Genomic DNA, 27,119 nt, shown 5'->3' with positions numbered 1-27,119 from the left:
TTTAGTTTATGCTGTTCCAATCGTTTTTATTGAACAGAATCATCGCTTCTTTTTTTTTCTATTTTTCTTTGTTTAAAATATTTAAACACATCCACTGATAATGCATGGCTACTAATATTTTACCTGTTACGTTTTTCATCCGCATTTACTCTGTACACATTATTTTACATGTGTGTGTGTATATATACACTTTCATATATATACAAATGAGATACATATATGTGGAAAATGTATGTTTTGAAACGTACGCTGTATGTAAAAGTGGTAGCAATTTTTATTTTTTTTCCGAAAAGTAAATTTCATTTTTACCTTTATGCCATGATATAGTTTATCTTTTCTCAATTATAGGCAAGCATTAATTTTTAAAATAAAGTGCACAAAGAAACGCACAATCCACATCACAAGAAGGGCAATAATTCCTGGGTTGCCCTTATTTTTGGCTGCTTTCTCACGATTGCACTAAATGGAAGTTTGTTGTTATACGAACTACAACTGAAGCCTCGCACTGAATAAACACTACATCTATATACAACCAATGTTATTTCAGGAACTACTTTACCAAAAACAAACCAACTTAAAACTGTCAGCTGTGTTTTAATGTGAAGAGATGGGGATAACAACATGAATAATATGCCAGTAGAAGAAGTGAATAAGAATCTTTCGCTTGCGTATGCTCATAAACTTTTCTTTGTTTATATTTACAGCTTTTGTTGCCTACGTTTCTACTGGACAAAAGTTTCGAGTACGGAAGTTTTGTAAAATTTTAAATTTCTACTCGAGTGGAAAAAATATTCACAGCATTAATATATATATATATGTATCACATGTCAACTAACGTTATTAGTTCAACTAGAATCTTTAGTCTTAGGCTGGGTTAATTTGCCTAAAATTGTGGATTTTATCTCGAGAGTTCCATAAACAATACACAGCAGCTATTCCAAGACCAACACCACCGCCAATGGCACACTTTCGCAGCCCCGCTGAAAAAAAATAAACAAATAAGCATTAATAATAATAATAATAATAATACAATGAATAAGGATAAAAGTTACGCAATAAACAAATAGTATATCTAATGAGTGGCGCATAATTGTATAGTTGCTAGCAAAAAATGACAATACATCTTTACATGTCGTTTCTACCGAAACTTGCGAACCAAATGTCCGATTGGAATATCTGCCAATGTTGTGAAGAAAAAAAAAATTACGTTATCCCCATCAAAGGAGGACGATTCGGTTGACTATTTCTGAATTCACCGACAAAGAATAAAGAATATATATATCAAGTGTATATTTATTTTGTTGGTACCTGTTCCTACTAATTTAGATTGGTAGCTCTGTGGAACTGCATCTACATTATACATATATACCTAAGGAGCTGAAACGCAACATCATTTCACTATATAACATTGGTTAGCGCAAAACATTCTGACAGTGGAGAAAGACGTTATAGAGAGGACAGTGAGCAATGTGACACAACAAGTAATCGTCATGAGCTCGTGCCATAAGATGAGTTCGGATATCAAGATTATTTCGAGCATGTACTCGCAACGCTGAGGATTTAATTTCTGCCCCTCCACAGCGTCATTCAAGAGTTCTACCCAAGTTGCGATGCTCACTGAACCGCCTGCTGCCAGATTTGAAGTTCTATCCTTATACAGATGCTCAAGAGTATGGGGGCACTGACAAGGACCACCACAATGCCTGTGCTATTGGCGAGAATGGACCAAGGCTGCTCCAGCATGTGGGAATTCCAAATGAAGCCACATTTTTTTTCTTTCTTCAGTAAGGTCATCGAGCAACAAAACTTGATATAGTGATCCATTGAGGAATTCTCTAATATTTGGCGAAGAACCTCAGACAGATCAGAAAGCTATGTGGTGTACAGTGGGATCATTAGCCCCGTACTGTTTTCAGGATTGTACCAGGGGTGCAAAATTTGTGGATGCCAACCGCTACAGTGACGTGTAGTGAAACTGGATTGTATATACCTATCAGATATAGAGGCATGCAAAAAGTACAGGTTTCCCAATCGTCTGCTTTTTCCGTTTTGCTGGCAGTCTCACTCCCCGGATTCGACAGCTACAAACTGCTTCCTCTAGGGTACTTGTAATCATCTTTGCCCATCGCAATCGAGAAATTGATGAGTGTCAACAATTGCGCAACTCCAGTTAACTTGGTGCTACGTATCTGAAAGCTTTCATGTACCGCCACCAAAAGTTCACCCATTGGGCATAAAACACTAAGTGAATGCTATTTTCAAGATGTGCTGTTGCTCTATACATTATAGCCATGTTAACATGTTAAATACAATGTATAGTTTCCAACTGAACAGCTACGTTGTAGTTTTCACAAATTTCTCACAGTATTTTACTTGTTACTGGAATTCGAATACTGCTACCATCTAAACTTTCACTTATAAAGCTTTATAACAATTAGCACAACGTACCTTAAAACAAACTTCCCGAAATATACTTCGCGCTGCAGATAGGAAATGTGTGTCACTTTTTTGGGAAATTTACAGGTAAAATGTGAATTCACAAAGAAATAATGATATTTGAATTACATTCTTAAATAAATTTGTGGATCATATAGTAACGTGGAAACAGCACTCCAAAGTTAGCTCTATTACCATGATACGTACTATGTAAACAACTAATATAACATACGTATTTAGTAATATTACTAAGAGAAATTTACATTAGTGCTTGTATGCTGCATTTACAAATACCTTAATGGGGTTGGTAGTGATACGAGTTTAAGGCAGACATAATGAAGTGAAGTGCTATGTGGAGGTGTGTACAAAGTGACCATATAAGTGTCGTAAAGCTGTGCCACATGCAAGACGTGTTTCTACATCATCTGAAGTGTTTTCCCACTATCCCTGTTTGAGCGAATACTCACCGTCGCTGACGCTATTGCCCTAATTCGGTTAGAAAGCACTCGCACTTTTTAGTAGGTACACTCATGTCCAAAATTATTGTCGCATTTCTATAAATATGTTGTTGTAGGAATATAATTTGATAACGAATTCGCCCGGTATTGCTTATAATGTTAGTATGTGTATAATAGGCAAAGACATGTATGTGGTAAATTTCCTGTCAAAAGAGCAGTAAATAAGAACGATATAACGAAAATAAAAGTTTCTTGTCCATTTAGCAACATTTTGTTTTACTTCTTCTAATTTTCGTATGCACTTTCCGATTATACACATAGTATCAGTATTAAAAGTACCCTGCAAAATCATTATCAAATTATATTTTTACAAGAAGACAGTTATAGATATGCAACAATCATTTTGGACATGAGTGTACTTAGGGCAAGCTGATTTTTGTTTTTAAAGTTTGGTTCGCGTTTTATGCACTGTAGTTGTTATGTCATATGTCTACATGCTGTATTTATACTCCGTCCTCTTGAAGTGAATCTGCACTCACTAATGCAATTCTTCCCTTAAGAAATAGTTTGGTTTGCAACAGGAGCCGTCACCAACCATTTTCATGGCATATCAGTTTGCCGGCATAATATCCATCTGCATGCAGTTATTTGCTCATGCACCGAGAAAATTACACACTACAACATTATGGCATTATTTAAAATAAAATAATTGATGTAAAATAATTTTATAAAGTGTCACCCATATTGTCTATCTGCATATAATTTACTACAAATATAGACAGCAACGTGTTGCCATTGTGATTCTTGTTGATCAGTTTTTATCTTGGAAGTTTTTGAATTCACCAGCGAAGATGAATAATCCTCATACATTGTTCTCCTGACATTATTTCAAACTATACAGAACAAGTTTCTTTGGAGTTCAGATAGGATCATTTGGGTTTGCTTTCTTAAACATTTTATAGACACAAATTGTAAAACCTATCCAGACCAATTTGTTAAGTGTAAGAATCTCAAGCTATCTAGGTGATTGTAGAACGAATTCACTAATGAATTTCCTTCATTAGAACGTTGTAGCCTCTGAATGAACTGATAAATCATAGTACACTAGAATAATCAATCAATTCATCAATATGAATATTATTAAAAAACGGAACCTTATATGTAGGAGTACAATTTCTTAAACACAACTGTACACACATACTTGAATCTTATAAGACCTGAATAAGTAGCTTCCTATTAGAGTAACAGTGGAGGCAGGGTTGCTGAATGATAATGGAACCCAAAATATTTCATCCTAGGACCTAAATAAACGTTTTAATTCGGTAAGCTTCGGGAAGAGAACCGAAACACATTTCGACCTATCGGTTCTGTTCACAGAACCTCAAACCCTGATTCGGTGTGTTTCCAGAAAATCGAAATACAATATGACATCAGCACCTGCAAACGAAGTTAGGTAAAAATCGTTACAAGCTGCAAACGACGTTTAACTGTGAAATGGTGACTCGAGGGAACCACCTACACCGGGTTCCTTACAAAACCTATTTCTCTTCCCCGTGTAATTTCGCTTCCACTTCAATATTGATTTTGGTACCAGAACCGATTTTCTCAAAAAATTAGTTTCGGCATCGAGTTTGAAACTTTATTATTATTATTATTATTATTATTAGGAAATTTCTTTAGCTCCCGTGCCCGAAATAGTTTATTTATTTATTTTTTCGAGAAAATAAGTTCGAGTCAGGAATAGAAACCCAGTACAATCCATTTACGCCTATTTGGCCCGTAAACGTTAACAACTCAAAGTGGAAGAAGTAATAATTTTGAGTACATTTCACATAGGCAGTAATATAAGATGTTTTTCTAAAATTTCACACACAATACCAAAGACTAGGGGAAAAAATGTGTTATGTGAACAGTAACCGTTTGTTTTTGGTAACCGGGAGACGTACGAGGTATTGATCACTTGGAAAATTATTTCCATTCACGCATTCTTTGACTGAAAATGTATTACCGATTATTTGTTGCCAACCATTTTTTATTCCCGTTAATCAATATTTTGGTTCAGGTTCCATTTAAGATTGTATAAGTATGGTAATCTTACGTTCAAATTTACTTTATGCATGCAAAAGGGAAGTGATGAGCGAACCCTCCGCCCGCAACCTCCTGAAAGTTCTATACGGACCACGATATCCTAATCTGACGATGAAAAATAAAGAGTTATATTAGAAACAGACAGACAAATGAGCATTTAACTCCACTTCTGAGAATCAGTACATCCTAGTTCGCATCAATTTATGAGAAACTTTGATTAATAATAGGGCTTAGTAGCAAGAAATTGTTACAAAATTGCCATGATTGTTTATATATCATAAATACTGTCACAAGTTTGAATGTGAAGAACACAGAGAGTATTAACACCAAGGCAATTTATTTTGGTCATCTTTTACATTGATATTGTACACCTGACGCACGAATCATTTTTCGAAATGTCCCCCCTTGGCCTTGATGCAGGTTCGAAGTCTGTCCGGCCACTGGTCAATGGCATTACGCACCACGTCCATGGGAAAATTGTTCACTGCTCGGATCAAGGATTGTTTCAGACTGTCGACAGATCGATGCCGTTTATGGCAGACCTTTTCCTGAAGGACTGCCCAAAGTTTGCAGTCCAACGGGTTAAGATCCAGGCTGCTAGAAGGCCAATCAGCGGTAGAAATGAAGTCGGGGACGTTCCGTGCCAGCCAGTCCTGGGTTGTTTTCGCTTTGTGGCCTGGAGCGGAATCCTGCTGGAAGGTCTGCCTTTCTCCAGGGAATATGGTAGCAGACAGTGGTTTCACTATAGGTGTTAGCACTGTGTCCTGGTACACCTTGGCAGATGTTTTAACACCTTGTTCGCAAAAATGCAGCTGGGTTACGCCTGAGTAGCTCACTCCCCACCAAACCATCACTGAGGCAGGATGATGTGCCCTCTGAACCCTTGGAGCTGCCTCAGCAGCTGCAGTAGATGACGTGGTATACACACGGTCATTTTGGGCATTGTAGGCCTGCTCAATTGTGAACACCTTTTCGTTAGTGCAGATTGTTGGCATAACGCCGCAACAGTCTCTTTGATTTAAGGACCCTCTACGACATTAATGTTTGGGTCAGAAAGTAACCAGTCCGCCTCTTATACGCCCGTAGATGTAAATTACTTCTGAGCACACGAGACATGGAATTTCTGCTGATGTTCATCTCAGCAGCCATCACACTTTGTGTTCGAACAGGATTTCTTCGAATTCTTGCTGCGAGTGCTTTCTGGACCTGGTGGGTTCGTACCGTTCGTGGTCAGCCACTCCTTGCGCGATCAGCTGCCGTTCCAGTCCCGGTGTATCGTAAGGATATACGAATCCCTTGCTGATTTGTAGGGGTTTCAGGAGGTTGAAAATCTCATCTGCTGTCTTCTCGCCTTTGTGTGGTGCAATTACTGCTACACGATTGTCGTAATCCCCCCCACTGCATCAGAACTCAGTACAATATCAACGTATGTCATGAACAGTTAAACACACACTACATGCATTTTCCGCTTTATACACAGATGGCAGCACTGTCACTAGGGCAATGGCAGCAAGTATAATGATTTCTCGTCAAAATCCACTGCTTGTACCTTGAAAGTTTTGTTACAATACAGCTCTCGAATTTTTATTTTATCTTTAAAGTTTCAACTAACATGAAGGACTTTACTATTATATGTTGGCTTTTACCGAACCTAAGCTTATGCAATCTTAGTAACCTAGAATGAGGCAATCTAGCAGTAAATAGTATAACCAAAGGTCTTTTCGAATGCAGACAGATGAACCATTTTACGCGTTTTCGACAACCCTGTTCTCTGTGCTGCTATCCAGTCTCCGCTCACTCCGACTTTCTCACTCAGCACTGTATCACGGAACATTACATTTCCTTATGAAAACATATCTAGTAAAAATGTACTCCTTTGCCCAGAAAATGAAAGATAGCTCACAGAATATGGTCGTTGAAGACAATAGGGGAATATTGGTACCGAAACGCCGCACATATATTATCTCTATACAAACCTCAATTGAACTTCCGCACAATATTTCACATACTATAAAACATTACTGAGTTCTGTGAGTTAATTCCGTTGTTTATGTGGAAACCAAGAAATGTAAATTACAGACTTCCATGAAGGGCAACAATTAATAATGCTGACCTGAAAATAAGTGAGGAGACATCGAAAATAAAAAACCGAAGACTATTCCCTCCACACATACACACATACTGCCCGCAAAACGTCATTATATGATAACTTACTGGTTTTCAAAAGTGTGAACAGTTACTATTCCCGTAACAACCGCGTTAATATAGTATATAAAGTAGGTGTTAAGTTTTCATGAACCTAACACTTATATACATGTACTGTATTTCTCGACCCCGGTATCCTCTAAATTCTAAAACTAAAACCAAAGCCAATATGGTACCACCCACCCCACTTATTTCAACGTTTATATATAAGGTTTGGTACCTGATGATTTATAAAGCAATCCTGTGGCGGTTGCCGCTGCCAACGTATTCGCTTCGTCGTCAGTTCCTCGCAACCACTGAAGAAGAACTCCAAACCCGCTGTACATTACTGCTAGAACACCGAGCGTATTCGCCGTTGCAGCTCCCTGCTTCATTACATGGTTGAGCAACCTGTAAAATTACATTGAATTATATTAGAATTATAGAATTCTTAAAACTGTTTTACATCAGTACGCAGTGGAACACGCTATCACAAAAGGCAAAGAACCATGCAACAAACTAACGAAGATATCACTAAAACAAAGTAACAGTCCAACACCAAGAAATCTCAAATACATCTTAGGGTTCACTAAACTCACTACCACTTTCTCTAAATTTTAGTAATTTAATGACAACGAAGAAAATAAAAAATGTAGAAAGTAACCCAGACAGTTTACTCAAACTATAGCAGTTTCTTCTTTTCCATATTTAATAAGTCAAGTATCATGGGACATATTCCATAATTTTCCTCGTTCGCTTTCTGTACATTAGAATTTCTTTGACTTTCAAGGTGGTTTGATGCAGTACAAAGTTTTGAAAATAACCATAATTATCTCTACGTCCCCGTCATCATTCTGGAGGATCAACGAGGTGGGCAGGTACTACCTACCACAACGCCATGTTAGGAAGCTGAGCGATGACTCCAGGCTCAATGTGCGAGGAGCAAGCGCCGCTCCTATCCTCAACTGATTGGTACTCTTAAGGAGACCACCGACTCATGGTAAAGACCAGGCTTCTTTGGAAATCCAACATTCCTAACTTCCCGTTTCAGGGCACCACTAAATCCAGTACGGCTAGCGCCAACAAGCTTCACTCCGCCGTCACAACATCCCAGGACAACTAAAATCAGATCCATGTAATCAATGTCATGTCAAAATAATTTACAAATGGAAATCCGACCCATAAACAATATCTGAGTCCATAATCTTCGCCAAGTCACAACAGAAAATCAGGTCGGCTTCACTCGAGGTACCATACAAGCACATCATTCCACTGCGGCAGATTAGTGATCTGGGCCATCACTCACAGCAGAGGTTTTACAGGGAGGATGTTGAATTCCCCCAACCCGGAGGGCCAGTGGTTATTGCAGTACCAAAGAACTGGGCAATTGGGTTGCCATATTCCCGACGCCGGGAAGAATTCACCTGAAACTAACCGGCATATCATTATAAACTATTAAGAAAGTATTAGGTTTAGATTAAAGAAGACAATTCAACAAAGAAATATTCTTGTGGTCTTGTGATTTGCGATTAGCAATTTCCCTTTTTACCGCACCTCCATTAAACGAAAATGAACACCCATCTTTCAGCAGAAGGTAGCAGTTGCCAAGCTATCGAAGTTAATAACTTAATATACGAATTCGATTTGTTATATAGACTATGGGCGAAATAGGTCTAAATTGATTATTTAATCATGTGATATGATGTCTTAATAGTGTGATTATAATTTCAGCTGTCTGTAACCATTAGTCTCCTTTAACATGTTTACGTTTACATCATTACTAGTCGTTCAGTTGTGAAAATGAAGAGCCTGGAGCAACGAATCACTGATATTAGTATTATCTGATACAGCTCAGAAAAGCTCCATCAGAAGCATGCTTCGTCAGGTGTTGACTGAAGACGTACGAAGTAGAGGGTGGTCCGACGAGCGGCAGGTGTTTCAACACACAGGACTGAGGCCATGTGTAGTGATCGTCGCTTGAACGTTCGAATGACTGCCGTCAGCCAGTCATGAAAAAGGACAGTGTTTGGAAAACCATCAATGAAAATTTGGGCATGTGGCAAATCTGTGCAAAACTGATGCCACGGCAGCTGTATGATGAGGACTGCCGCATGCTGGTATATCAAGACATCATTGTATGTCTCTAACCAGGAATACGCTTGCTTCGTAGTTACGACTGCTGAAGAGACATTGGCTTTTGAGTATGACCCAAAATCCAAGCACCAGAGCTGTCAGTGAGTCTACTTCGTTGCCGAGGCCGCCAAGCAGAGGGGATAACTGTAAAGCATTAAATACAGCACGCGCTATATAAATGGAACTCGAGCAATTTACGAAAGTCATTGCGGAAAATTGCCCATTGCGTATATGCACGCATTTGGGATTCACTCTCCCCTTACTCTTTATACATTTTATTCATAATCAACAGGCTTGTTTCCTTCTGATATATAGCACATGCTAAGCTTCACTAAAATTGGACAAATTTTGTTAAAGGTATAATAGAACAGATGGATAAATATCTGTGAAGTCGAATGGTAGAAGCTCACTTCAATTATAGTTTTTCAATTATTAGAAAATAGTGTAAATTACACTGTGTTACAAATTTCAAAGGTTTTTTTTTTTTCTTTCTTCCTCGATGAAAGAAGGTATCTTTATAGATTTTGACCTCTTGATTCAGGATCTGTTCTTAGTTTTGCTCTATCACCCACAGTTTTCGAGAAACAGTAAAGTTTAGTGTGTAAAATAATATCCCAGTATACCTTTGTTCATGAATCAATAGGAAATTTTATGGGTAATATGAAGTATAATACAGTATTGCAGTTATTTTAATTCAATGTATTTTTAAAATTACACTTAAATTAGAGCAAATTTGTGCATTTTGTAAGAGAAACTAAGAAAAATAAGTACCAGAGCATACATTACAAAGCAGTCACAAAACAGAGGATATATTTAATTTTACATTTATTTGTACCATTGCATTGCTTATTCAAATTAGGCAGTTGGAAATATCTGAAGTTAATGTCATACATTCTAAAACTCTTGTTGCTTTAATGAAACCACTTTGAACAAGAAGCGGACCTGTTGTGATCTTGTTTTGTCTCCCTTTTTAAGAACCAACAATTCCATTTACCCTTGTATCTCTTCTCAGGAATCTTTCACCATGTTCATCACCCACATGGCCTGAGTTAGAATGGAAACAATCAATATGACTATTCAGAAAGTGAATCTTTAAAGACATATTACAACCCATCGTCCGGTAGGCATCGATTAGGTTTTGAACCATTTCCTTATAGTTTGGATCTTTTTTTCTACCGAGGAAATTTTCAGCAACTACACAGAATGCTTCCCATGCAAACTTCTCAGTGTCTTCCAAGAGTTCATAAAATGTCATATCGTGCATAAGTTCTCTGACTTGAGGACCAATGAAGATTCTTTCTTTGAGCTTCATGCTACTAATACCAGGAAATTTCAGTCCAATGTATTCAAAGGCTTCACTGTTTTCATCCATTGCCTTCACAAAATTTTTCATTACCCCAAATTTAATGTGTAAAAGAGGCAAAATAATGTTTTGTGTCTCAACAAGAGGTTGATGTGCCACATTTTTTTCTCCCACTCGATAGTATTATCTACGAGGCCAGTCCTTTACAACGTAATGATCGTATATTGCACGACTGTCCCATTCACATAGATAACAGCAAAATTTTGTATAGCCTGTTTGCATTCCTAGTAACAGAGCAATAACTTTAAAATCTCCACATACTTTCCACGAGTATTTGCTGTACTGCACACAATTAAGCAAAATCTTCAGGTTTCCATAGGATTCTTTCTTGCATGTGGAATATCCAATAGGGATAGAAGGTAAATCACAGAAAATATGAAGAAGGACAACTTTTAAGCTTACCAGTACCTTCGATGAATCAATGAACAGACACAATTCCTCTGACTTATGCTCGTATCCTAACACGCTGAATAGGCCATCAATGTTGTTACAATAAAAAACACCGTCACTTTGGAAAAGAATTGTACCTATTCTTTTTCACGATAACGATATATCGAAATTTTCACATTCTTTTTCAAGTAATTATATTGCTGCATCCTAGAAGCAAGTAGTTTTCCTTTCCTTTTCGGCAATTCTAAATCCCGTAAAAGATCATTTAGTTCACACTGTGTCATCTTATGAATCGCATTTGAATTTGGTGGAATATACTCTGTATCTTGAGGTGCAACCTCAGAATTCATCACAGCATCTTTTGTGTCAGATTCGTCACTAATGTTCAATTCATAGTGATCTGGTTTCTCTGGTATAGGAAGGTCAACCGAATGTGGGATCGGTCTCAGGGCCGAGGGCAGATTTGGGTAAACAATTTTCTTCTTAGTTTTAGATATATGTCCTAAAATGTTTGTTAAACAGAAATAGCAGTCTGTTACACGGTCTCTTGGCTCTCTCCATATCACTGGGACAGCAAATGACATTGAATATTTCTTCCCTTAAAGCCATAATCTAAGGTCAACAGCACAAGTTGAACAGCAAATATGGGGTGCCCAACTTTTGTCTTGATCCCCGAATGCACATCCAAAATAGAATTTATAGCACATCTTGATGGTAGGAGTAATGGTTCTCCCGATCGATTTCAAGGTGAATTTTCCGCACACGTAACAAAATACATCATTGTCATTAATACACGGGCGTGGCATGATGAAATCAACGGCGTTATGTGAGAAACACACAATATCTTTGATTTATTCCTTGTTCGTCTAATCTCTGTAATGTATATGATTTGACGTTTCGTATTATTTCAGGAAAACACAGCACTCACTGATATAAGGAACAATCAGTACAACACTCATTCCTTATTTTAAATCTCTTCTCACCGCTTCATCATACACAGAAAAAGAAACAACAGTTTGCCGCAATCTGTGGGTAACGAGCAAAAATTAAGGTCATTTCCAGAGCTTGGGGGTGGATGCCTGCCTGGTACATTACATAACTTTCAGGAAGCAAAATCACTGTAACACAGTGTTATTTATTCACTGCAAGTAAAATGCTTGTTCGTCGTCGGGAAAATATTTGAACGGCACATTTGAACCTCCTTCCCATCTTAGGATGCGTATTTGAATTGAAATGAATGACACAGACTCAGCTCGACCCAAGTACTATGTTCAAAAATGCATACCAAACAATTCAACCGTTTACTCACTTCCGCCATTTTATGAACACAAAGTGGGAAATGAACAAATTACAGAAATTCCCTTCCCTCCCTTATAAATTGAATTTTCGAAAATCCTAGGACTTGCTTATTTTTAATGAGAAGTTTATATATAGAATTACAACTTCCTAATATTAGAGGTCCACCAGATCCTTTACTTTTGGCCCAAACTTTGAATCCTCTCCCTTAGGACACATCAAAATGACAATTAAAACCCGGTTCAAGGACAGTGTTAACCATCTTGAAAATTCAATTCAAACGGTTCAACATTTTTTGTGATCATAAGAGAGACAAAGTCGATTTCAAGGTGTCAAATATATATATTATTGCCTCCCATATTGAAAGCGGAATTTTAGTAAACGGTGGGAAACCTTTCTGCTACTTTTTAGAGAGGAGTTTATATACCGAAATTCATTTTTCTAATTTGAGGGGCTAGTGAAATATTCTATTTTTGGCATTAAGTTTAAAGCCTTTCTCCCCCCTTAAAATTTGCATTTTAATAAAAGTGAAGTAATAAAAATCCAGTTCAGTTCCTAAAACAGGATGTTTACTAAAATTCTGAAATGAAATTTCGTGACCTTTTCTTCATCAAACTATAAAATTTCGGAACATTCCCAAGAGCGAAGTTGGATGCGAATTGGGCCGAATTTTCATGCATGCGATTTGGTAACGATTTTGTAGCGTCTAAAGCCGACCATAGACATCTTTGGTTGTGAATTTTGATATTTTGTAGAACAAAATTTTCCAGCCTGTACGTATATTTGTAGATAAAAAAAAAATCGTGACCCAAAAGCTAAATTTCTTGACTTTTTCCTGACTTTCATGACTGTTTTCTCATTTCGTGACTTTTTCGTGAGTTTCGTGACCGATAGACACCCTGTAAAATAATTAATTACATTCAAAAATCCATCTCGAACCCCTTTTCCGTGATCCTATCACAACAAGATTATTTTTATTTTTGGACATCTCTACAATATTTTTTAAAAAATACAAAAAAAAAAAAAAAAAAAAAAATACGCGAGGAATTGATTAACAGCTCATGGTCTTGGTCTCAATTGTAAAACCACCCTTTTATTAAAAAAAAAAAAAAAAAAAAAAATCTAATACAATATTACATCAAAACTCACCACTTGTGAGAATTACAAGACGATACAATATCGTAAATGGAGATAATAGAAGTATTGATTTTTCTATGTCATGTAGTGAACTTATATTTCAAATAAAAACGTATTTAAAGACAAGCAATCAGCATGAAAACGAACTTTTCACAGTTTAGTATTTTGTTTTCTTGTCTACTGATACACATGTATGTACCAATTATGTATATATACTGTATATTGTTGCGTTTCTCTTTTTATTGTATTTTTATTTCTTATTCTTTCTGATCTCCATTTTCCAGACTTTCTTACTATGAACTTTAGTTTCCATTATTATTATTATTATTATTATTATTTATCTTTTGTATGTATTATGCAATGTTAATTTCATATTGCCTATTGTAAAAGAAGCATCAGATATGTTATAGGTAACAGATAAATAAGTAAATTATGTACGCAACACATCATTTTGATTTCAACCAATATGTGAATAACTTTTACCCTACACTTCTGCGGTTTATCATGGAAGACCGCATACACACGGAAGAGAGACACCAAACAAAATACTGTTCCACTTACTGAGTACGTCTTAATTTTCCTGTATGTCCTGCAAGCGTGGTACTTTTCACACCATTGTACAAGCCTCCCAGCCCTCCTATACTAGCTCCGATCATACATGAACCACCGATCTGTGAAAACGCCAATTCAAACCTCCCTCGCTGTCGTGCCGCGCCATCAGGAAATATAAATTCTGGCTGACTTTGCTGAAGATATGCAGGGTCGAAATTCAGATATGGAGAAAGTGGAGCTAAATTTTGTTGAGAGTGTACTGTAAAGATTAAAAGAACAATTAATTTCTGAAATGGACATTCACACATACATACATATATATTACAAAGTCGCTAAGAAACTAAGACTATCTTGATGTTAAATACGTAAAACACGCGATGAGTTAAACACTTTCAACTTGCTTTTCTACTCAACCACTTACCACAATGCAGATCAATCAGTTTTTCTATTAAATTTCTGTACCGTACCATATAAGATTGCCACCGAAGTATTTAACCAGTCAGTGACAGCATCTTTGACGCCGCTATTGAAAATTTGTAGACCAGCAATGGAAGATTCATGACGTTCATAAATGCAACGTCTGCGATAATACACTGAAGGAAACTATCACTAATCTAGGGCGCAGAATTTCCGATCGCAAGGTCGCTATTGGCGACTAGAAATTTGAAGCTGGTGACCAGTGTTTAGTAGGAATGGTTTCTGTCTAAACTCACAGGGCTGCGCAGTTTCTGTTTTGCACGAAAACACTGGCGTCTCTGGCATATAAAATTGGGAGGGGGGGAGGGGGAGACAAAGAAAGTAATGAAGTAGTACCTAGCCCAACCTGTTTATTATCTTCGATTCCACTTGTTACCTTTCTGCTTACCTTCACGGACCCCCTGAGACATATCAAGAACTCTGTTATAATCATTTCAGAGCCTGAATATTATATTCCAAATAAATGTAATTAAATATTATTTATATTATTCTGTCGTTAGTAAATAAATTAAATTAAAATAGAAAATTAAATATTTTGCACTTCAAAATATTGGGGCTACGCCCCCCCCCCCCTCCTGCCAGAGACGTCCGTGCACGAAAATAATTGTCAGGGAGAGAAAACACGGAATGTGAAGTCTTCACAACGTTATAATTTGCCCCTCCTTTCCCATCCTCAATCGAAAGATGTAACATATTTTTTAACATGTATATGAATTGTCCAATTAAAAATTGATTATCATGAATCTAATTCTCTGGTTCTGCAATTGTATGCCCTGATATAATCTCCGGGACAGGATGTTTGGGCGCCACCATTTGGGCGCGAGGTACATAGTAAAAATCACAATTTACGACATATAAAGTAAGCTAGGCACTGAAAACTAAGCGCGAATCAAGATATATACATTTCCTACACTTCTATCTTTATCTCACCTCATTTACCTGTATATTTTCTATCTCTATCTTATTTATTCATTTAAATTAAATACTTTAATGTGTTTGTGGCATTTGTTGCCTAACCTCGTCATGGATTGATTTTTCGCTTGTTCACGATTCTTGTACTTCTGAACTTCTTCATGTATAATCTCTTTCTTTGCCAAACCAAAGGTCGTATGGGGGAGAGGGACAGGGTTTGAAAAAACCCGGGTTTTTCTGAAAAAGCCCAACCCACCTGGGCCCATATGGGTTTTTTCGGGTTTTATTGGGTTTTTTCGGGTTTAATTGGGTTTTATCAAAATATTTCAATGTCTTAGGGGTAAAAGTGTTAAAATGTGATTTGTATTTCAAGATTATCATTATCACAACTTGTAACGATTTTCTATTCAGTGCTGTTTTGAAAAAATGTCCGCCATTTTGAAATTTTACGCTGGATCATCGCCAAAATATATACAGCTAATTTAGAGTATCTCGTGCTTCTACTCTAAAAATTTCGACTTAAAAGACCGAAGATTACGCTTGTAGTGTGCATACCCGCTATTTTGAAAAAAATAAATTGTCATCATTTTGAAATTTTACGTTGGTATGCCGCCAAAATCTATACAGGAAATTTAGTGTGTCTCGTGCTTGTACTCTGAAAATTTACACTTAAAAGACCGGAAGTGATTCCCTGTAGTATGTGTGGTACAAGCAGACGAACGAACAAATGCAGATTGATTCATCCCAGAAGCCTCAATGACGTTTGCCAAATATGAACACCAAAATATATTAATTTAACAGCGTAAAATAAATGGTTTTTATTGTTGAAGTTCACTTTCGATACCTTGTGCGTTCAATTACAGGAATTTCCCGAGCACTTGTTGCAAGAGGGATCTTTCCAGAAAATTAATTTAAGACTATTAAGAAAGATATAATTCATATTTTATAAAATAAACTAGCTTTTGGCTAGCTGGGGCTCTGCCCCCATTCCCCCGAGTTTGCTCGGCCTCGCATTTCTTATCTATCGCCCTTTGCATCCACAGTGAATTTCGTGAACTTGCTCTTCATATTTCCTGAATCTGCCCACTCGGGGGCATCGCCCCCCACGCACTGTCTTTGCTCGGCCTACGGCCTCGCATTTCTTGAACCCACAATTCTATCATTTCTTTTCCTATTTCAACTATTTAAAAGATAAGATTTTGTATCCCAAGAAAGCTCCCATTTAAATAACAAGGGAATTTCATCATCAACCTTTAGACCCCTAAAAATATTAAAAATATTCACTTTTGGCTATGTTCTTGTCGGTTAGTCCTGGAATGCTATAATCATGCCAAATTTCATAATTCTAATCATGCCGGAAGGGCAGTGTAGAAGACGTCCCATAAAATAATACGGGAAAGATTTTTCAGCTCTCCATAAAACCACTCTACGGTTGGAAATTTTTAATTTCTGATGTTTCACTTAGGTAACGCTTACGAAAACGTACAAGCATACCGAATTTCAAGATTTTATTCCAATTCTAAGTACCTAAAACATGAGATTATAAGTTAAAAAAAAAAAGGCCCATTTAAATAGCATGGGGAAATTCTTCATCCAATCTTTAGACCCCCTCAAAATTAAAAATATTCACTTTTGGCAATTTCCCTGTGGGTTTGTCCCGAAAAGCTACAATGATGTCAAATTTAACCATTGTAGCCCTACAGGAAGTGCTCAATAATTTGGGGGTGTAAAAGGTGTTCCATATAAATAACATGGGAATGATTTTCCAGTTCCCTATAAAACCACTCTAAAGTTGGATTTTTAAATTTTTACTGATTTACTTAGGTACTGCTAAGAAAACGTACAAGCATACCGAATTTCAAGTTTTTATTCCAATTCTAAGTACCTAAAACGAGATTATAGGTCCAAAAAAGGCCCATTTAAATAACATGGGAAGATTTTTCATCGCCTCTTTAGACCCCCTAACAATTAAAAATATTCACTTTTGGCAATTTTTCTGTCGGTTAGTCCCGGAAAGCTACCATCATGCCAAATTTAATCATTGTAGCCCTACAGGAACTGCTGAATAATTTGTCAGCTCATGTAGTTTTATACATAGTTAGAATGTTTCAGATTGTCTTAAATGAAATTAAATATCTTCCAGCATAAAATAAATAGTTTTATTGTTGAAGTATTCAGTTCCGATGCTTTGTGCGTTCAATTGGGGAAATTTCCCGAGAACTTCTTTTGGGACGCGTTTTCTTTTTTTTTTTTTTTTTCTCCTCCCTCGAAAATGCAGCTCCCTTTACTGTACATCGAAACTTCCACTAGTACGAAAGTTCGAATCCAGCACTTGAAATAGTAAGCGGTACGTAGTTCGGAACTCTGACCATCGAGTTTCTTAAATTTGACGAATTTTTACGCTTTTCTTGGTGTTGATTCTACAGAATGCTTATTTGAAGAGTACCTACAAATAACTGCACTAAACTGTTGTCGTTAGAAAACTAAATTTTACTGAAGAATACTTGTGTTACCATCAAAGGTAAGAAAGAATACTTATAGTTTTACTAATGCACTACATGTTTACTGGTAGTACCGGCATCTATGGCTTTAAACGCGTCAAACGTATGAGGGACAACGTCCCTCGGCGTCGCCGAGTTGGCGAGCACACGATTCACGGAAAGTATTTTCTAAAATATAAAATTGCATTTTTTCCCTTCAAATAGGCTATAAGCATAATCCATACATTAATTTGTTACTTAATTATCTGAAGCTAATTAAAGGTTGTTTATTATTATTATTATTATTATTATTATTATTCATTCAGTGCATTCAGAACTTTATAAAGGTTTTATGTTGAATGTTGTATACTTTAACAGGAAAGCATTCAATTCGCCCAAGGAAAGTCCAAAATTTGATAAAAATCACTTTAAATGTGATCACCTTGGTTGTATCAATAATCTATTAACAAAAAGCTCAAAAACCCAGGTGGGTTTTAAGGTGGATTTTTTCAGGTGGGTCCAACCCGAAAAACCCGGTGGGTTTTTTCGGGCTGGGCCCACTTGGGCAAACCCTGGAGAGGGACCTCTCATAATTTGTACGTGAGAGATATTGGCGACCATCATTTTCAGATTGGCGAGTGCGTTTGACTTTGAAATTTTGTGCCCTGTCTAATCAGTCTGAATACCTTGGCAGCAATCGAATGCAACTGTGGTATAAAACAACAAATACAGCAGGTAGGTTAACGTTTGCAGAATACATCACATATTTTATTTCATTCATCACCTGTTTTACACTACAACGTCCTATGCTTTCTTCAAGTTATTTTTACCACAAAAGATTGCACAAAATAGTAACAACCAATACGGCAACAGAAGGATATGCCACTAATTAGCGAAAGAGGTATCTAAAAAATCAAATTTAACTGGACAGCGTGCTTACAGTACAAACATATCCCGTCTTGAGACGCAGTAATGCTCTAGTTTGTTTTTAACATTTAATGACTTTCCTCCCTTTCAAGTTATTAATTTGTACTTATGTCACGTTAATTACTAGAGAATATAAAATACACGGGAATCGGACTCAAAAACACCAAAGCAGCTGAAAAAGCTTTGTATTTTTTTATTGTTTTCTTTCCGGCACCAATGTGTACCGTAGTATGTGAAGACAAAACCTGTTACCCACATGCAAAGAAACTTAAAAATAAGGTAGCGTGTGGACCCACCATTTACGTATTGATTGATATAGTTATGTTACGAAGACCGATAGAGTTCTCGACAGATGAAGAAGTGAGGAAGACATGGAACGAATTCGTAAGCCTTTTGAGCAAAGTTCGTGAAAGTAGATTCGTAGAGTATCCATACAGTTAGGTACATCACCAGTACGGTAATAGTTCATAGAGTATTGTATTGTAATTTTTGTCTCTATCCTCATAAACCGTAATATCGCTAAATTGTATCTTTCGGAGCGTTTATAAGTTTATGATACGAAGAAGGACTATAGAAAACGATTGACAAAAAAAATGGCACTGGGAAACTATGCGGAATGGACGTTAACTTCGAAAAAGTCATTCGAATATCCCGTGGAAATGCGACCTTACTGGTTACAGTAGAACAAAAAACACTTGAGGATGTCAATAATTTCAACTATCTGGGAAGTATTTTGACGAGAGACGCATATTGCACCAAAAGAGATCAGGTCAAAAACTGCCATAGCCAAACAAGCATACAAGAAAACATCACTCTTAACTAGCAGGCTCAATACTGGACTTAAGAAGTTGGTCAAGTACTATATATATGGAGTATGAAATCTTTAAATCTATTGAGTTTTACGTCCCACGCTTATGCCGGCTATGCTAAAGGAGACGGTGATAATGAGAAATGAGTGAAATGGTGGAATGAAGAAAGTGGAAGGAAACGGGATAACCCCGAGAAAACCCACGAGCACGGTGTTTGTCCACCACAAAGTCCACACGGCGCGAGCTGGGACCGAACCAGGGACCCCAAGCACCGGAGGTGAACGCTCTACTATATATGGAGTATGGTTCAAAGACTTTGACATTATGGAAGTTAGATAAGAAATATTTACAGAGCTACGAAATGTAGTGTTGGAGGAAGATGGAGAAGATAAAATGGACAGAGAGAGTAACACACGAAATTATTTTAAAACAGATAGGAGAGAATAGGACGCTTTGAAAAAAAACTTCTTTCGTAGGAAGGCCGTTGGATTAGATATATCTTGCGAAGAAATTGTCTTCTTCATACTGCCATAGAAGGAAAGCGAGAAATACGAAGAAGAAGAAGAAGAACACAACTAATCGATTATTTGGTAAGAGTACACTTTATGTCGAACATTCATAGGGACCAATTCCTCGGAACAACTCAGAGATCAGTTCTTAAAAATAATCCCATGAATCGAAGCAATCGAAAAGTAAATTCTGGACAAGTTCTGCAGACCACCTAATAAGCAATTGTAATCTTACTTCGCACCAGCAAACTAAAATATATCACAACAGCGACAATAGATTATGATTGCTAACCAAATGATCTACCACACTCACCAAAAATTTACTCTTCAAATACGAATACGAATAATAGAAATATCATTGAGAACTGGCGCTAAACTATTCCGAGAAATCAATTCAGGTGGAACAGTAACAATCAATATTAAGATCTAAATGACAGGCTGCCGCCCCCCCAAGCCCCCCGTTCAATAACCGAAAGAAAACATCCAAAACAACAATAAATAATAAAACCATTAGTATAAATCTAACGTAATAAGGAAGAAATAACTGCAAAAGAATACAGTAACACTCACCACTAACTATAAATCAATCCAGCATGACGAAGAAAAATGAAATACATTTCACTAATAGTCATATGAGTCAACTGTTCCTTATCTAAACCCACGTACCCTTTCCAATAATCAGTGATAATAACGGAGTCAGGATGTACATGCTTAGAAATAATTTCTAAAAGAGCCATTCCATGTCAAATCAACACACTCAATTTACATCACCATTTTAGATTTTGTTAAAATTTGGTACAGTTATAGTGGGTGCTGAGACTAAGGAAAATACCAAATTTCAATTTTTTTAAATCTCAAACAGTTTCTGAAATATGGGGATGTAAAATTTGCAAATACTAGCCAAAAAAGCGTGAACAGTCTTTCTTTAAATCGCTCTAGGAACTGCAATAGTTGAGCTAGAGAGCTGGAAAAGGTGTCGTTTTGCAGCATATCGTATGCTCTTTCCAATGATATACAACACAACATAGGTTCTAGTAAAAATTTTTTTTTTTCAAATACGAATTAAATTTTTGATTTTTTTCCCAAACGGTACATAATTGAAAATTTTCAAAATATTTCCATAAATACTTGGTACTGTTGTAAATCAAATGGCAAATTATAAGTATGGGATGATGATGGGTTCATTGTTTAAAAAAAAAAAAAAAAAAAAAAAAAAATCTGACGCTTGTTTTTCACTAAAAGCCTCATTTTGACCAAACATACCTTCAACAAATAAGAATTTAACACAATAGGTACTAACGCTGATTTTTAAACAACTATCTATAAAATATAAAAAAAACTCTAACCAACCTCAGGAAGGTTTGAGTGGAAAGCAGTTTCTCAAAAAAATTATCTCGGACCTTTACAGATTGTATTTTGAAAAGCCACTTGGGTTTGGCTTACATCACTTTCAACAAGAGTGTATGTTCTCCCAGTCGGAGTAAACGGATTTACATTTGTGAGAATATCCACAACTGACACCGACAGGACGTCCGCATGTGTTGGATAGAAGAATGATGTAGCTGGTCCACACGGATGAAGAAAAGATATTTTTACTTCATCAAGTTCTTCAATTTTGTCTAAAATGTACCCAAGCCACCAGTTGTTGTCATACACAGTGGTAACGTAGCCTGATATGTCTTATAGCTTCAGTTTGTCCGACGATGTAGTCACCTCCCTCTCCCAACCTTGCACATCATCTGAAAAGTGTTTTACTAATAATTTTGATGTAGTTTTGGGAATGAATGCATGAAATTGCTGTGTTCCTTTGATTGTTAACGCTGCTTCAAGACGGCTTTTTAAGAACATTTCTGAAGCAACATGAGTGGAATAGGCAAAATCTATGTTTGTTATGTTATCTACTGCCCACTCAAATAGATCTCGTGGGATTTGGATCTGGTTGTGGTATGGCCTTTGCAAACTTGCACGAGCTGGCAGTCTCTTCACGGAACCCCGTACTCCGTCCCAAGGCCCCTTCCCATGTACTGTGGCTGAAAAGTGCCAGTCGGCTTTGATGTTGAGGCAAAGGTTCAGAAAGTTTTTCTTATTTTTGTATTGAACGGCAGAACTGTCTGAAAAATAGTAAATCTTAGAAGTATCTGAAATATATTTGTTAGATATGAAATTAGCTTCTTTTGAAAGGTGTACACAGCAATAGTATTGTGCTCTAGGCAATCAGAAACAATGACAAAGCTCACATGTTCAATTTTGTCTTCCTCTTTGTTATATATAACAAAGGGATGTATAGTAACCTGCTGGCTTGTCCAGTGGTAACTCTGAGCTTCATCCTGTAGAACTATAATTTTCTGAAAAATCACATGTAACAACAAATTACGATCCATTAAGATTTTCTTTTGTGGAGTTTAGAAATGCTCTTTGTTGCTTGGAAATGAAGTCATGCCAAACCAAAGAGGACATCTGACTGCAGAACAGGGTTGGCAAAAAGCATGGTTTTTATTGAAAAAAAACAGAAAACCATTTTTTTAAAGTTTAAACCCGTTTTTTTTTATTTAAATAATTTACTCTCTGTATTTATATTAGATATGGACAGAAATTAGTTTGTATCACCTTGGTGTTATGCAACAACAAGGTTATGCTGGAAGGGGTCACATAAGCTTAAAGCGGAATCCAAACAGCTTCTCGGCTTACATCCAAGAGAAACTGTCCATTTCGACACGAAGCCGGGACTAATTGGTCACAAATGCAATTGCCGACTCACTCACGAAAGACTCTCATAAAAATATGTTGTACTGATCTTCACATAGGCCTAGTTGTTAATATAGTTGTCAAGAGCCATTTGAGAAGGACAAAAAGATAAACAGTTACACAAGTGAAAACATTATACAGAATTACATATAAATCGGGAAACTCCCGCCTTAACCATTGGGAAAATCCTGTTATTACTTTAAATGTATTTGTATGTACAATTTTAAGGTCAATATATCATAATCACTACGCTAAAACTGAGGTATTAAATTACAAATTTGGTATGTAGGTATCATTCAATAAAATTAAAACAAGGTCGAATCCAAGCTGATGTTGAAAGCTACGTAGGCACCTGATAAATTTTGCAAATTTCTATTAATATATTTAAGCAACCTTGAGTTGGGTTGGGAACAGGCATTCAGGCCAGTAGAAATATATAATTTGGTTCCGTTTCGTATGTTTAGGCTTAACATTCTTATGAAATACCACGGTTATCACGGAGAAGACTTTCGCTTAAAGGGACACCTCGAATCGCTACTTGGTTTACACTTCAAAGATGGGTTGTGGTTCGACCGAGAATTGAACATGGGACCTCTTGATTAAAAGGTGAAAAGTAGATAAACGTAATGCAGATGGTTTGATATGCGGAGACGTCACCATGAAGCTCACACGATTTAAAGCATTTTTCGTTTTTTTTAAGCCAGTTTTTTTAAACAGTTGGTTTAAACCAAACCATGGTTTAAACCAGCCAACCCTGCTGCAGAATAAATCTATAAATTATTCGGACGTTTTCTGTACGATTTTCACGCTACAGCAGTCAACTGACACCCACTGGCAAAATATACTGGCTCAAGTCACTGAGGAAAGGGAAGAAATATGTAATATTACAAATGAGAAAGCCAGTAAGGTTGATATAGTAATAAAAGACAGCCATAAGTTTAAGCAATAGCATTATGCGAAACGTCAATACACTTGGTTTAACAATCAATTTCCATATGCTGAAATTATTGACTGCGCAAATGAGCTGAAATAGCAACGTACATTTTGAATAATCTGTTTGGACTTGAACTATTGCATCAATACTTACACTTTTTTCATACCTTATTTCAATTTGTAGTCATAGGTCCAATGTTCAATATTTTCTGTTTTACCAATTTATAGGCTATTAGTATGAAATTAAACTTGATCAACTTAATTTAATTATAGCATGTTCTGATTGGTTTCATTTTAAGATAATATTTTGATATTTCTGATGTATTCTTAGTTACTTGTCTGTATGTTTTAATTAAATTCTTACTTGTTGAAGGTATGTTTGGTCCAAATGAGGCTATTAGTGGAAAACAAGTGTCAGATTTTTTTTTTTTTTTTTTTAAACAATGAACCCATCATCATCCCATATTTATACTTTGCCATTTGATTTACAACAGTACCAAGTATTTATGGAAATATTTTGAAGATTTCCAATTATGTACCTTTTGGGAAAAAAAATCAAAATTTTAATTCGTATTAAAAAAAAAAAAATTGTTAGAACCTATGTTGTGTTGTATATCACTGGAAAGAGCATACGAAACGCTGCACAGCGACACCTTTTCCAGCTCTCTAGCTCAACTATTGCAGTTACTAGAGCGATTTACAGAAAGCCCGTTCACGCTTTTTTGGCTAGTATCTGCAAATTTCACATCCCCATATTTCAGAAATTTTGATATAAAAAAAAATGAAATTTGGTATTTTCCTTAGTCTCAGCACCCACTATAACTATACCAAATTTTAACAAAATCTAAAATGGTGAAGTAAAATGTTTATATAAAGTGTGTTGATTTGACATGGAATGGCTCAAAAGAAAATCAGCACAGCGAAAGTTCTCGCCACATTCACTCAATAATACTCCATTACTTTCATGGCAAATACCACTGACTATCCACTTCTGACTACGGCGCATTCGACCGACATTAAATTTGTGTCTGCCGAACAAACTCTCGTCCACTTCAACTGTTGCAACAATTCTCAATAATAATCAGTCCACACAATATCGCGAAACGATAAGAATTCACTTCAGTATCACAAACATATTTGAACAAAATAATAATAAATATCCGAACACCGAAGCTCACTTCATAATATCAGAGCAACGAAATGACACATGTCCAACATACAACATTCGAAAATAGAGCACCATCAGTCAGGAATGCATAACCTATCAGCGACATCAACCGCTACAGCTCCAAAACAACATTCTCAACAGGAGGAACAAAACCACCGAATTCGTACCTGTTACAAATAACAGTGATTCCATTCCTCCAATGCGACAACCTGTGACAAAATCACTTGTTCAGCATAAAGTGCACTCTAGCCGATTATTTGAGATTTTGACGAAAATATTACGAGTTAAAACAAGCTGAATATCGAGAAACGTGGAGGAAACATTTCCAGACCCAAACCCAAAAATCTAATTAATCCCAGTACTGCCAACAAGCAGAATATTTAGTATAAATTTAACGGTCTATTATAAACTTGTACGGAGACATATTTTTCTATGTATTTGACAACAAGCAGGCATATGGAAATAAAACATGGATGCAATATCTCATTTTGCAAAGTTTGCAGGTAAAATTCAATTACCCTGAATGGAAAGACATGTTCATACGTAAAAAAAAAATCTGCAGGCGCCAGAATTAAATACTAAGTAATACAGTTCTATTTTAAGTTTACAAGTGTAGGGTTACTAGTGTAAAATCATTACAAGTGCTTTCCGACGATTAGTGCAAATGAAAGATGACTTTCCCACTGGTGGCACATGTTTGAACAGTGTATATGTAGTGAATAATGTGAAATCGTGACAAGTGCTATTGGAACACGTATCAATGCGAAAACCCACGCGCTTTCACTGCTCTCGCTTACGCGCCTGCTCCATTCAGATGCCCCACTGCGCATAGCAGCTTCGCCCTGTTCTGACTCGATCAGCATTCGTGCTTTCTAGTGGTCACCTAGTACAGGTTGGTTTGTGTTTTATGCACTATAGCTTTTATGTTATACATACGGACACTGTATTTATTCGCAAATCGTAAAAGAATTTAAATATTTTAACAGATACTTCTGGTGGTCTCCTTGAATTTCATCTATGCTAAGCGGGGTAATGTTATGTCGACAGCGCAAATCTTACATAGGACAATAAAAATAAAATTAGTGAAACAATTGTAATTTCTCATCAATTATCGAGTGGTGTGCCTAACTTCACTTGCACGAAAGTGAAGTTTAGGCGCACCAATCGAAATAATTGTTGAGAAATTACAATTGATTCACTACTTTTGTTTTTGCATGAAAATATGTATATCAAAACAACAAATTGAAAATAAACTTTAAGAAATATTTTTCCACTAGATTCTAACTACACGTATCATTTGCACCTGTCTTTGCGACTCCCAGGTTGAGAAACTCCACTCTAATATACAAAACAAATCTACTTAAACAAACCATTTTTGTAATATTTTTCTCTAACTCTTCTTTCTGTTTAGCAGTTATACTTTTTGAAATCGAAAACACAGTGTTTTGAAACCCTGCACTTCACTGTCAACGGAAGTGATGCAATTACTTGACTCATCCATAATGAGAGTCTTATAAAACGAATTTCACGCATGTCTTTAAATTAACGAAGGATCATTTTCATTTCTTCTTAAATTTTGTATTTCTCTACTTAATTACCCGTTTCTTCGATTCATTCTTGCTACACCACATGCATCTACAAGGTTATGATTAAGGGTCAATGCTTTAGTGCAAGGGTTTTATCCATGATTCTGATCACTGTCTCGTGCAACACAACACAAACGAATGTTCAGATACAAGTTATACACCTATTGCTTTCTTACTTTTAATGTACAACATACATACATGTTTTCACTATCTTTTTTCAAGCTATTATTATAAAACAGGAAACATCTAATTATAATCCTAACAACATTTGTTCATTGTCGTTGCGACGATACATCATTGCTTCACGCACATTATATGAACTTAAAATATCGGCATTAAAATTTTATATTAATGAATTACCTGGGACATTCATGCCAGGATCTCCTGACGAATAAGATGGAGAGTATATATTTAACAGTCCCGAATTTTTCTTCTCCATATTCTAGAATTCGTACTTTATCACACTATAAAAATTACTCCATTCATGAGCATACGCAAGTGTGTAAGCGAGAGACATCTGTCGTTTAGAAAAAGAA

At 36.4% G+C, this 27,119-nt stretch overlaps 1 protein-coding gene across 1 annotated transcript; it reads right to left on the bottom strand.

Annotated features, from left to right (window-relative positions):
- Tim23 (translocase of inner mitochondrial membrane 23) lies at window positions 1-27,110 on the bottom strand. The gene is made up of 4 exons (XM_081727037.1): window positions 26,944-27,110; window positions 14,047-14,296; window positions 7,408-7,577; window positions 1-980 (listed from the first exon to the last, which is right to left on the bottom strand). The coding sequence occupies exons 1-4, from the start codon at window positions 27,020-27,022 to the stop codon at window positions 865-867; spliced, it is 615 nt and encodes a 204-aa protein (XP_081583163.1). The 5' UTR covers window positions 27,023-27,110; the 3' UTR covers window positions 1-864.
- Between the last annotated feature and the right edge of the window lie 9 nt (window positions 27,111-27,119).

Source organism: Thermobia domestica, chromosome 1, assembly GCF_964235325.1.
Source record: "Thermobia domestica chromosome 1, izTheDome1.hap1.1, whole genome shotgun sequence".
Classification (NCBI taxonomy): domain Eukaryota; kingdom Metazoa; phylum Arthropoda; class Insecta; order Zygentoma; family Lepismatidae; genus Thermobia; species Thermobia domestica.
Note: the sequence above shows the minus strand (reverse complement) of the source record. Positions and strands in the feature narration are given on the sequence as shown.